This window comes from Danio rerio, chromosome 2 (assembly GCF_049306965.1).
Source record: "Danio rerio strain Tuebingen ecotype United States chromosome 2, GRCz12tu, whole genome shotgun sequence".
Taxonomy (NCBI): Eukaryota; Metazoa; Chordata; class Actinopteri; order Cypriniformes; family Danionidae; genus Danio; species Danio rerio.
Window position 1 is genome coordinate 12,076,880 of NC_133177.1, and position 14,425 is coordinate 12,091,304.

The 14,425-nt window shown below is 35.8% G+C and overlaps 1 protein-coding gene across 3 annotated transcripts; it reads right to left on the bottom strand.

Annotated features, from left to right (window-relative positions):
- Positions 1-1,782: 1,782 nt before the first annotated feature.
- mffb (mitochondrial fission factor b) lies at positions 1,783-13,543 on the bottom strand. 3 transcript variants are annotated; one of them, XM_005171167.4, is made up of 7 exons: positions 13,507-13,543; positions 11,726-11,937; positions 11,441-11,616; positions 9,506-9,594; positions 7,281-7,448; positions 4,938-5,025; positions 1,783-2,325 (listed from the first exon to the last, which is right to left on the bottom strand). In XM_005171167.4, exons 2-7 carry the CDS (start codon positions 11,931-11,933, stop codon positions 2,194-2,196), a joined length of 861 nt encoding a protein of 286 aa, XP_005171224.1. In that variant the 5' UTR covers positions 11,934-11,937; positions 13,507-13,543; the 3' UTR covers positions 1,783-2,193. The 3 variants fall into 3 exon arrangements, with proteins under 3 accessions (XP_005171224.1, XP_005171225.1, NP_001018402.2); XM_005171168.5 differs by having other exon boundaries at positions 13,472-13,543; NM_001020566.2 differs by having other exon boundaries at positions 1,787-2,325; positions 13,186-13,519.
- Between the last annotated feature and the right edge of the window lie 882 nt (positions 13,544-14,425).

The following is a 14,425-nucleotide window of genomic DNA, read 5'->3' on the forward strand; positions in this document are numbered from 1 at the left end:
AATGTAGTCAGATTACATTACATTATTAAGTCATCTAGATGAACTGTGATTATTTTCATATAACAGCTCCACCAAAAATAAATGGTTTCTTATTTAATATAATTTAAGGTATAATTCATGTCTCAAAGCTGATTTTTCAGCATCATCCTTTTCTTTAGTGTCACATACTTGTATGTATACAAACATACAAATATTTAAATATTTTGATTTGCTGCTCAAATCAACCAGTTGCCCCTAAAGGGATAGTTCACACAAAAATGAAATCTCTGTCATCATTTACTTTCCCTTTACTTGTCCAAAACCTATTTTGAGTTTCTTTCTTTTTCTTTTGAACACAAAATATAATATGGAAAAAGCTGGTTGATAACACCCATTGGCAATAGTATATATATTTGTCATTAGGTACCATTAATCAGCTTATTTCAAAATGCTGTCTTCAACAAAAAAATTAATAAACGCTTAAAGCCACACAAGGGAGTTGGGTGAACTATGTTTTAAAATGCCATTTAAACTATTATCCTCTGCAACTGCTTTCCACAGAACCGATACTTGCTGCAGAAAAAAAAACATGTGACAGGGACTTAATCCTGAAGATTTAGCCAATTTGTTTAAAGAAATAAATTGCCATTTTGAGTTGCAAATATATGTTCTGTAACTTCAGCATGCTTTGACAATAATAAAAATGATTAATAAACTGTTTATACTTTTCCTACAAAGTGGTATATGTTAAACAACTGTTATGTACACTCACTGGCCATTTTATTAGGTACACCTTACTAGTACCAGGTTGGACACCCTTTTGCTTTCAGAACTGCCTTAATCCTTAGTGGCACAGATTCAACAATATATATATATTCTATACTGAGATGATAGTATCAAGCAGTTGCTGCAGATTTGTCAGCTGAACGTCCATGATGCAAACCTCCCGTTCCACCACATCCCATCTATTAAAGAAAATATCTCCCGCACCATTACACCACCACCACCAGCCCTGAACCGTTGATACAAGGCAGAATGGATCCATGCTTTCATGTTGTTGACGTCAAATTTTGACCCTACAATTCAAATGTCACAGCAGAAATCGAGACTCAGCAGACCAGGCAACTTTTTACAATCTTCTATTGTCCAATTTTGGTGAGCTGTGCGAATTGTAGCCTCAGTTTCCTGTTCTTAGCTTACAGGAGTGGCACCCGGTGTGGTCTTCTGCTGCTGTAGCCCATCCGCTTCAAGATTCAACACAGCGTTCAGAGATGCTTTTCTGCATACCTCGGTTGTAACGAGTGGTTATTTGAGTTACTGTTGCCTTTCAACCAGCTGGAACCAGTCTGGCCATTCTCCTCTGACCTCTGGCATCAACAAGGCAATTGCAGAACTGCCGCTCACTGAATATTTTCTCTTTTTCTGACCATTTTCTGTAAACCTCAGATATGGTTGTGTGTGAAAATCCCAGTAGATCAGCAGTTTCTGAAATACTCAGACCAGCCCGTCTGTGACCAACAACCATGTTACGTTCAAAGTCACTTCTGATGCTCAGTTTGAACTGCAGCAGATCGTCATGACCATGCCGCGCCATGTGATTTAACAGATTAGAAATGTGTGCTAACAAGCAGTTGGACAGGTATACCTAATAAAGTGGCTGGTGAGTGTATATTTCCACCCATAATTAGTTAATACAAATGCACTGCAATTTTTAAAAATATGAACTAGGATTTATATACATCTTTTCAAATGAATTATTGGGTCTGAAGGGGAAATACAATAATTTAGTGAATAAAAAGCAAGGAAGTTTATGCATTTTGCACTTTAATTCTTTGGTGATCCCACATCTTTTAATATGTTCCTGCATAAACACTTTTTAATGAAATATAAGTGCAAACTTCCATGTATTCACAAAAATGGAATATTATAAACATTTACATCTTTACATCACAATGCACATAACCATGATACATACAGTTACAAAAACAGTTACAAAAACACCATAACAATGACAAAAAAACAATAACTTAAAAAATAACTAGATACATTTGTTTGAGCATAATCAGACTGTTATAGAAAGTGCAACTGTTATATTATTAAATTGACTCTTTTATGAACTGAAAATCATAAAACACCAACTTTACATTGTGAATGAAACGTATTTTTATTATTTAGTTTGACACTTAAAGGATGTGTGGAAAAAAAAGAGGCTCTCTAGCGACGAAGCCAGATCCATGAGTTAACTAACCAGAATGCAACAGTGAGGGAGTACATGACCATTTCACGCTTGGCTCGCTCTTTATTCTCATGCTCCAGTAGCTGCAGTCTTCGATTCAGCTTGATAATCTGTTCACAACACATGAGAAATCAGCCATGAGAGCAGATTTTTTATGCATTATTTCAATAATGATAATAATAATAATAATAATAATTATTATTATTATTATTATTTTTATTATTTATTATTATTATTATTATTATTATTATTATTATCGTTGTTACAATAAATAACTGCATAATTGAATACGTTATAATTTTATGGTTATAATATTATTATTATTAATAATAATAATTTTATTATATACATTTGCCTTATATTTAAAACACATTAGTATTGAATTATCAAGTAGTTTTTTATTTTGTTGGCATCAGATTTAGAAACAATTCTTAATCAAAATTTTGGAGACTGTGTTTTTAAAAGCACACAATAGGTAACACAAACTGACAGAGCTTATATAGACTAACATAGAGTTTGTATCAGCATTTATTGCAAATCAAGATTCTCATAGACACTGAAAACAAAAACAAAACAAAAACAGTCAGCTAGTGATTTTGTGTTGGCTATCTACAGTTGAAACCAGAAGTATACATACACAGTATAAAAAGGCACATAACCATCTAAAAAAAAAAGTCAGACGTTAATGTGCCTAAACTTTTTCTCTTTCAGGTAAGTTAGGATTATCATATTCGTTTCTGTTATGCTTAATAGCAGAATAATGAGAGATATTTTTTGAGAAATTGTTATAACTTTCCTTGAAAGACAAGCTTGCACACAATAAGATTATTATGCCTCTGAAAAAGTTCAGATCATGGTGTCAAGGTTCTGGAAGTTTCTGATTGGCTAATTGACAACATTTGAGTTAATTGGAGGCACAACTGTAGAATAGTATTTAGGGAAAACCTCAAACACACTGCTTCCTTGTGTGACAACATGGGAAAATCAAGCCAGAGTCAACAAAAAAGCCAGATTACAACTTGCTAAATTACACTAGGAAAAGGAGTAATTTTTGGAGACATGTTCTGTGGTCTGATGGAACTAAAGCCGGCACCCGGTCAGTACCTGGATAGGAGACCACATGGGAAAGCTAGGTTGCTGCCGGAAGTGGTGTTAGTGAGGCCAGCAGGGGGTGCCCAACCTGCGGTCTGTGTGGGTCCTAATGCCCCAGTATAGTGACGGGGACGCTATACTGCTCAGTGAGCGCCGTCTTTCGGGTGAGACGTTAAACCAATCAGCTGGTGTGTGGTGTGCGGTCTGGCGCAAAATGGCTGCCGTCGCGTCATCCAGGTGGATGCTGCACACTGGTGGTGGATGAGGAGATCCCAACCCCTCCCCCCCCATTGTGTAAAGTGCTTTGAGTGCCCAGAAAAGCGCTATATAAATGTAAGGAATTATTATTATTATTATTATTATTATTAAAGCCTGGTTTATACTTCTGCTTCAAGTGACCGGCGTAACCCATGGCGCATGCAACACTCGTAGCTGTGCATTTATACTTCTGCGCGCTGTCTCTGTTGGTCTGTATTAACACTTCCGAAACGCTAGTTGGCAGTGAGGTGTAAATGTTCCTTTTGTGTCGAGTTTCTTCGCTGCTGTTTTGTTTTCCTGAACACTTCCGGGATGTACAAGTGGCTCAAACTCGCTCATTTTGAGGCAGGAACCGGCGGACGTGCAACAACTTTAACTATGAGGTAAACACAAAACAAAACTTTCCATCCGGAGCTCCTTCAAGGGACTTCACACTTGTAAACAATCGCTCCATCGTGCTCGCACCATTCACGCGGCTCTCGGTCCCGCCCACACTCGTCAGCGCTACCAAGCCGACCAATCACAGAGCTTGCGCTACGCAGGGGCAGCAGCATCATGTTGTGGGGCTGTTTTGCTGCAGGAGGGATTGGTCCACTTCACAGCATAGATGGCATCATGAAGAAGGAATATTATGTAGAAATACTGAAGCAACGTCTCAAGACATCAGCCAGGAAATTAAAACTTGGCCACAAATGGGTCTTCCAAACAGACCATGACCCTAAGCATACTGATAAATTAGTTAAAATGTGCTTTAAGGACAACAGAGTGAATGTTTTGGAGTGGCCATCATACAGCCCTGAGCTCAATCCTATAGAAAAATTTTGGGCAGAGTTTAAAAAACTTGCGAGTAAGACAGCCAACAAATCTGACTCAGTTACACCAATTCTGTCGGGAGGAATGGGCCAAAATTTATGCAAACTATTGTGAGAAGCTTGAGGAAGGATACCCAAAACATCTGACCAAAGTTATACAGTTTAAAAGTAAAGCTATAAAAATACCAAGAAAATGTATGTCACTTTTGACTGTCCAGCAATGAATAAAACATTCTACAAAAAAATCTTTAATTATTCTGGCAATTAGCAAATATAAATGATTTAGGTAATCCTAATGGACTTAAAATAGTAAACGTTTAGTATGATTTACCAAAAGACTTTTTTTTTTTAAATTGGTTATGTTCCTTTTTTTAAGAGTGTATGTAAACTTCTGGTTTCAACTATATCTATCTACATAAGTCTGCACAGATTAAATAATAAGTAATATATACAGTATAGTCTTATATAATAATATACAGATATTGTAAAATTGCATACCTAGATTTGTTGACATTTTCTAACAATGAATGAAGAGTTGAAGGCAGAGCAGCGAATATTACCTGTCGTCGCAGTGAGGCAGCGTCTGTTAAACCAGCATCATCAGGAGTGTTCTCCACACTCGCATCGAAAGTCACAAGAGATGCACGACTACAAGAAAAAGAACGTTTACATTTAAAAAAAAAAAAACCTTAGTCAAACTAGCAAATGAAAACTTAAAGGTGCTGTATGTAAGCTTGACTCCTCTAAAGCAAAAAAATACCATAATATGTTTGCAGATATTTAAGAAACATGCTAAGTGAACATTGTTGATTATCTGAAAAACATGGCTGAAGTCAGATATTCTGCTTTGAAAATGTGCATTATATGCTGGAACGGCTGTCTTTGTTTTGGTCATTCAACCCGCCCAATGCCAGTTCAGCCAATTATATTTCAGCTCCCTGAGTTGCCCAATTGGAATACCATTTATTTCATTCATTCGATCAGGAAGGCTCTGAAAGTATGTGCCTGTGGCCGAAATGGACCTCCAGTGCACAGTAGCAGCCTCCAAAATAAGACGCAGATTCAGAGTTCCAAATGAGGTGGCTATTAATTAGCAAATAATATAAATATTCCAAAAGTAAACATTAGGCGAGCAGGTTGCATTGTAACCACATTTCCTAACAACATGCTAAGTGACAGGATTTGCAGTAATAAGCAACTGGGCTGTTTGCACCAAACTAAACATGACAGAAATTTAAATTCAGCGATTTAGAAGCACAGAATAGTGCACTTACTGCACTTCAACAAAATTGTAAGGTTTATAATTAATTAATACACAAATACACATTCAACCTCTTTAACATTATTAAATGCACATCTGTCATTAATATGTGTTGGCTTGCACTGAGTTACAATTTTCAAGATCGAGGTGAACTATCTGCTGCTGCTTTCAGTAGTATGGTAATAAATGTCATGTAAAATGGCATTCAAACTCACATTATTAACATTTCACACTGAATAAAGCACATGAGGTGTACCTGAGGTGATCATTGTCATAGTTTTTTGTTGTTCAGCTGCAAGAAATATAAGCTGTTTCTAATATAAATTGTAGGTGTTAGTTAGAACAAAAACTCCTTTAAATATGGAAAATATTCCTTCTATGACGTGCCATTACTTTTATTTAAAACATGGTTTAAATGAGCCTTAAATCAGGCTTGACAGTCAAGCACACTGTTGTTGGTGTCATCAATCTGGCAACCTACGTTTGCCTTCGTTTTGAATCAGCTGTGCAATACCCAATTCAACCACTGGGTGTCAAACGAGCATACTGCATCTTTAAACAACTTAATTATCTTACAGTTGACATTTAAAAATTTGCAATGGTGCTTACAAAAACATAACCACCATAGTCAATGTAGTGGCTTGATATATTTTGGCTATCTGTGTCGGACTTTGGCTTGAAGCAAGGTAGCACATGAAAATCTGATGAAAAGACAAAGTATGTGTGTGGATACTTAACATCTTTACGTGGTAAAAAAACTACATTTCCATAATAAATTGTGAATGAAAAATAAAAGTAAAGCACAAAAAAACAGACAGAAATATAAAACTATTTAACGTTGCTGGTTGCATCTATATACATTTTTATTTAGTGTTTTATTACAAGTTTTATTGCCAAGTAGGTGCACTTACAAACATACTATATATATATATATATATATATATATATATATATATATATATATATATATAGACAGACAGACACAGTAGATAGATAGATAGATAGATAGATAGATAGATAGATAGATAGATAGATAGATAGATAGATAGATAGATAGATAGATAGATAGATAGATAGATAGATAGATAGATAGATAGATAGATAGATAGATAGATAGATAGATAGATAGATAGATAGATAGATAGATAGATAGATAGATAGATAAAATAACAACATTAGAGCTAGATTTATTTCTTATTATTGAAAATATCTTTCTGTATGGAAAAAACAAATTGAGTTAAACCTACACTGTAGCGCATTATTATCAGAACTGGACTTTTATTTTGACACCTCTAAGCCAGAAGTGTTCTTCATTGGTTTATGTCCTAATATATCATACAGTACTGCAAAGTAATACAGAACAGCACAAATTGTTAAGAAAATAAAGCAACTGCTACATACTGTAAAGAATGTACTGCGGTATTTAACGTTCAACAATACAAGTAGTTGAAAGGCGATGGTTCAAACTAAACAGTGTTATATCACATAGGGCCTATTGCATAAGTATTGACAGATATAGTAGCCTACTGCCAAATGCCTCCCAGCTCTCTAAGATACTGGCATCAGGCGATCACTAATTCATTGACATTTATACTCTGCAAATGCATAATTAACACCACTGCATGCTTCGGTGAGAGCTCACCCGCGCTGACTGTCGTCCAGCACCTCCAGGACCTGCTGGTAAGCCCTGCGAGTCGTGCTCTTGATGTAATTGAGGACACCACTGGCACTGTTTAAATTCTGACTGTCCTCAGGACTTATAAGAGGGGGACAAACACGGACAGGAGCACGAGATGGAGACGGACTTGCACTAAAAGAGAGAGACATAATTGTGACAAAAATCATATGCACATTTAATCTATTAGCATATCAACACAGGTTTGGCTAGACTGACCTGATAAAAAAAAAAATATATATATATATATATATATATTAAGCATTCAAACAGTTATTTCCAACCAAATTATACAATCTGGAAGTCATTGAGCAGCCAGCAGTATGTAAAGCTTAATGTATGTGCATGCTTTGTTTAGCCATCTCCCCTCCTCCTAATAAAACATTATAGACGGGACATTTTTGTCTCAATTCAGACTTGTGATAAAACTCGCAGACTACAGACCTCTTGGATGGACTTCTTGAAGATGCTGTATGACTGCAGATTAACCAACATGTCTTGTTTCGAGTAAGGCAAGGCAAGTTTATCTATATAGCACATTTCATACACAGTGGCAATTCAAAGTGCTTTACATAAACAAGAATAAAAGAAACAAGTAAAATAAAATAAAAACAAATAATAAAAATTAGTAAAAACAGGTCAAATGTGATATAAAAGAATGAAGAAGAAGAGAAAAACATAATAGTGCAATCTGTCGGACGCAGCACAGTGCTCATTCAGTAAAGGCACAGCTAAACAGATGTGTTTTCAGTCTTGATTTGAACATGCCTAATGTTGGAGCACATCTGATCATTTCTGGAAGCTGATTCCAGCAGCGGGGGGCATAGTGGCTGAAAGCTGATTCACCCTGCTTTGACTGAACTCTTGGAACTTCTAGTTTATATGATCCTAAAGATCTGAGTGATCTGTTGGGTTTGTATTCAGTCAGCATATCTGTAATGTATTCAGGTCCTAGGCCATTTAGTGATTTATAGACAAGTAATAATACTTTAAAATCTATTCTGAATGGAACTGGCAGCCAGTGTAAAGACCTAAGGACAGGTGTGATGTGCTCTGATTTTCTGGTTCTGGTCAGAATTCTGGCTGCAGCGTTCTGGATGAGCTGCAACTGTCTGACTGTCTTTTTAGGAAGACCAGTGAGGAGGCCGTTACAGTAATCCACCCTGCTACTGATAAAAGGATGAACAAGTTTCTCTAAGTCTTCACTGGAAACAAAGCATCTGATTCTTGCAATGTTTTTAAGATGATAGTATGCTGATTTACTAACTGCTTTTACATGACTATTGAAACTCAGATCTGACTCCAGAGTCACACCAAGATTCTTGACCTTATTTTTTGTTGTTTGACCTTTAGTGCCAAGGTACGCATTCACCTTGAGAACCTCATCTCTGTTCCCAAACCCAATGACTTTAGTTTTCTCTTTGTTTAACTGAAGAAAGTTTTGGCACATCCAACTGTTCATTTCATCAATACATTGGCAGAGGGTGTCAATGGGGCTGTAGTCATTAGGCAGTAAGGCTAGGTAGATCTGAGTGTCATCAGCATAGCTGTGGTAGGAGATATTTGGCTCAGAGGGAGCATGTAAAGGTTGAACAGGAGAGGTGCCAGAATCGAGCCTTGTGGGACTTCACATGTCATTGGTGTCCACCTCGACCTGTGGTCACCTATACTGACATGGTAACCTCATCCTTCAAGGTAAGATCTAAACCATTTGAGGACCGTCCCAGACAGCCCAACCCAGTTTTCCAGCCTATAGAGAAGTATGCTGTGATCGAAAGTGTTAAATGCAGCACTGCCTGAATCTGTATTTAGGCGTATATCATTGATTATCTTTATAAGAGAGCTCTCTGTACTGTGATGTGCTCTGAAACCAGATTGAAAATTGTCTAAAACCCCCCTCAAGTTTAAGAACTTGGTAAACTGGTTGAAAACAACTTTTTAGTACAACCAATTCTGCTTGTTTCGAGTCTCCTGGACTGGGTTCTGTCTTTTTCACTCATTTATTTTTTTTTACAACACATATTAGATATGGTATTTTTTATTATGCTTTTGACTATCATATGTCATATTTCTAAAGGTTAGCAAATTAAATGTGTAAAGAATATGATTATATTGACTTTATAATTACTGTACAGAAATACTACAGTTCGGCAGGACCAATGTTATTAATGACAGGATTTATTTTTACTTACAAATCATGTTTGTTTATTTGTCCATTGCGACGCATTGTAGAGTTTTCACTCCTACATCGCTCCCGTCTTGACCTAAAGTGAGATTTCATCTGTGAAGAGACAGATAACAGTTCTTAAAGCGATAGCTCACCTAAAATGGCAAATTCTGTCATCATTTACTCACTATTCAGAACCTGTTTGAGATTTTAAAGAAAGCTGACAACCTGTAACCATGACTTCTATAGTATTTGTTCATCCTACAATGCATGCCAAGGGTTATAGCTTTCTTCAAAATATTTTTTTAGTGTTAAACAGAATAAAGAAGCTCCAACTGGTTTAGAAACAAGTGAAAGGTGACTAAATGATTACAGATTGTTCAGTTTTAGATGAACTACCCGTTTAACTCTATAAGGTACATGTCAGGATGATGATTCAGAGTTCCCTCATTCCTCAATGTCAAATTAATTTTAATAGGGCTATTAAAACAACACATGTTGACCAATGCGCTTTACATCATTTAAAACAATAACAAAAATAAACATCAACAAGAATATGCCATGGCAAACAAGTCTTTAACTTTACTTTTAAAAAAAGTGTATAGTCTGCATTTCTGACATGGTGCAGGTAATGTGTTTTAAAGTATTGGCACTAGGGCTGTGTGATTAATTTAAATCATATTTAAAAATTGTGATTTGTACATGTGCGATTTCTAAATCGCCTTACAGCACGATTTTCCCGCAATATGCTGTTTGAACCAATCATAACACAGCGTGCCTAAACAAAGCGCGAGAATAGGAGACTGAGCTTAATTACAAATAGCCTGCAAAAACAGGAATGATGAGTTCCGCCCAGGAGGACTTGGAGTCCAAAAATGTCGACATATGTAGTGTAAGAAATTACTTTGGATAGAGGAAGGCTGATGTATCGTAGAACCAGGTGATTTGTAGGACTTGTTAGTTAAATATAGTGTCTAAAAGCGTGTGGAAAGCGTAAGTAGCATTGCTTCTGTCAGCATTTTCAATGCGCTTTGGGCTTGCGCTCCTTTGTCATTGCTCGGTGTCCATCAAACGTTTTCCCAGGGGATGACAAACTAACAAAACATTGTTACAGCACTGAAACAAGTTTTATTTGTGGAGAAAATTCAATGTTCTTTGTTTGTCTGAGGTAATTATTCTACTAAAATGTGTATATTCTATACAAAGTATGAAGCTGAATAGGTCAGTTCTTGTTAAGAAAAAGTTAAGATGTTTTCAACTTAGTGCTACAGATCTAATTGTTTTCCTTGAGAAATATGTTTTAGATTTACACTTGTAAACGTCTGTGTGTATCAAAAGCGTGATTAAAATTGAAATCAAATTATTGTTCAAGAAAATCATGATAGGTTTCTTTTGTCCATATTACACAGCCCTAATTGGCACCACAACAGAGAAAGCTTAGTCTCCTTTCTGTCTTAATTTTGTCCTTGGCATTTGTAGGAGATATTCAGTTGGTGATCGAAATGTTCTTTCACTCTGATATTCAGATAACAGTTCTGATAGGTAGGATAGTGCAGGGCTATATTAACTTACTGTATATATACACTAATAAAAATAAGCTTGAAATAAATCCTATATTGAACCAGACGCCAGTTTAGAGAGATCAAATACATGAAGTTATATGTTGATGCTTTTTAATGTTCAGTAACAGTAGCATTTTAACCTTCTGTAACTGTAGGACAGATGTTTGGCCGATACACCCTTGTATAATGAATTACAATTGTCAAGCCTTAATTATGTGAAAACATGGATTGCAATTTCGATAATTTTGGATGTCAGGCATGATTTTATCTTTGCTATATTTCTAAAATGAAACCTAATAACTTTTTAATACAGGATTGATTTGAGTGTTTGACTTTAAGGAGCTCTAAATACACACAGCCAAGTTTTTAACCTGTTCTTTGACATGCAGTGATCTCACCTCTTCTCTCGGCTGGGCAGTGGAGTTTGCTGCTGGCTCTGGCTCGAGGAAGTCCAGAGGTTGATCATTGAGGGTAAGAACCCGTGGTGGAGTTTTCAGTTCGACTGTTTCTAGTGGAGTAGACTGGATCAAATCTAGATCTCTGGGTCTTCCAAAGCGAGCGTCATTATCATCTCCTTGGAGAGTGAAAGGGACGGAGGTTGATAGGCATTAGTTGACTTCTGCTAACTTAAAAATTTATTTTGACTTCATTTAACCCAAAACTACACCATGATATGGTATTACCTGCAATCACAATCCTTTCTGGCACATGCATCATAGTACTGTGAGATGCATTTAGGAGACCAGGCGGTTCCTCTGAAGAACCGGAGGCGATTTTGAGCCTCTCAGGTATCCGCATCTGTTGACTGATGCCTTCTGTATATTCTAGTTCATAGTGGATGCGGTTTACTTCTGCCATATCGGCAGAGTGGAAGATGTCAGCCTCGCTCATTTACCTGCAGACAGAAAATTTCATTATAACGCATGCAAGATTTGTTTTACTATAAGACTGATTGTATGTAATCAGTAACAAATAGATAAGTTATGAATTGATAATGACAATAAGCATTCAGACAAGGGCTTCATGATAATGGAATAAATCTGACACTGCAATACATTTTTTTCTGCGATCTTCATTCATTAATTTTCTTTTCGGCTTAGTCCCTTTAATAATCTGGGGTCACCACAGCTTTATGAACTGCCAACTCAACCCAATTCACCTGTACCACATATCATTGGACTGTGGGGGAAACCGGAGCACCCGGAGGATACCCACGCAAATGCAGGAAGAACATGCAAACTTCACACAGAAGCACCAAATGACCTAGCCAAGGCTCGAACCAGCAACCTTCTTGCTGTGGGGCGACAGCACTACCTACTGCGCCACTGTGTTGCATATATAATTTCACCACATGATTTGAATGGCCATTTTCATTTAGATTGGGATAATCAAATCTTTTCTATGCAGTGTGTTTACATCAATTTTAATAAATTACAAGAGAGCAAAAATAAAAGTTAAATAAACAGCGCTTGATGGTTTTTACAGTAGTCTAACAGTATTCAGGTACAGAAAGTAAACAATCAAATGTACAATAACATGGTCAGCATTGTATAAATTATTTAAAAATATTCATATTGCATGTTTTCATCTTTAATGAATAATCAAATCCTGTGATATTGCGAATACACACATTGCGATATATATGCTCAAACGATATATTGTGTAGCTTTAATTCAGACAATGATGCTTCATGTTAAACAGAAGCAGTTATAGAATAGATGCATGTATTCAGGGAGGGCAATTACATGTGTGATTGTAACCTGGTTATATAATGTCGCGTGAATAATTCAGTAATGTTTTATTAAATCAACATATAGATATAGAAAAACATTTGAAATCTAGAATATGAGTATCAAACTAATATCAAAATAAGGGATTAGATTTCAGATCTTTTTTTCTTTTTTTTTTAGAAAAATGCATCGAATGAATAGTTGACACCCATTATACTACGTAAAGTATCTTTTCCACAATAAGTTGAATTGGTTAAATCACTAACATATCCGACCTTACAAATGTTCTGATAGGAAACGAAATCAATAGCGAAGCCGTGCTTGCCGTTGTTTACATTTCAGACCGAAATCCGAGCGTTCATCGAACCACAATGTAAAGCATTGCATAACGTTAAATAATAAGAGATATTTACCCGTTGACTTTGTAACGATCGGCACTTCGGTTGCAGCGGATGTTTCGGATAAAGATTACAACCCCATTAGAGAATAAATATTTCCATCAAACCACCGTAAGTCCCTTGGTACAGCTGTGCTCTGCTGCTGAATGACAACTGCCTGGCTAATCAACGAACTCGCTGTTTGTAAAATAATATTATTGTTATAAATGCTGACAGTAAGCTACGTTTATTTGGCTTATGTTGTGCAAACAGACACCTTGGGATTTATGTTTACTAGGAATGTGGTATCTTTATTACAAACATTTTTATCGGCAAGAGGTCGCTGGTTTCACTCACTTCCGGTTAGCGTTACGCATCCTGCGAATCCTACTATGAGGAACTCTGGGCTCATGAATATAAATAAGATTAATACGTCGAGCTGCAGGCAGACCTTTTTTCTCTGACAGTGTCACCTGCTGTTGGGTTGGGTGAAGAGGCAGTTACGGAGACGCAACTGCACTCTCATCAGACAAACACTTTTTTTTTTACTTTTTTTTATTAACAAACTGCAACATTTACATTACATTATATTACATTACATGCCAGGGATTAAAACAGAAATGTATCTTTTAAACAGATTCACAGTTTTTACAGCTTTTTTGTTAGTACATTCAGAAATCAAAGACATATAAAGATTTAGATCTTAGAGAAAAATCTAAAAGAAAGGTTTACGCTTACAAAATTTACACTTATGTATAAAATATTTGGCCAAAAATATAATAAGATTAAATAAATAAAAAGTATCTGGATGTTCATTTTGATGGTTATATACAAACACTTTCTAGAAAGTAGCAACATCTGACATGCCAGTAAGGTTATTAGCAATTAAAGCGATTCCTGAAAATTGCAAGTTTTATGACATAATGTGGTGTAAAATATTACATTAACAATTATTTCAGTGTTTGATTAAAACATTGATTAAAATTAGTGCCAAAATATATTTTATGATAGTTGCAACTTGCTTTTTTTTCGGTGTTATTGTACCATTCTGGGACAATTTTCTAGCAATGTTTTCTGGCAAAATAATAATAATAATAATAATAATAATAATGTTAAAGTAAAAATGTTAAAATAAAATGTTTAATATATAACACAATTATTATTTGAAAGATATTTTAGAGCTATAAAGGTCTACAACTATTGTATTGTCTATCTGAAAGTGCTACCAAAGACAATAACAGTAACACAGTTTAACAATTATTAAGTTTTGTAATGA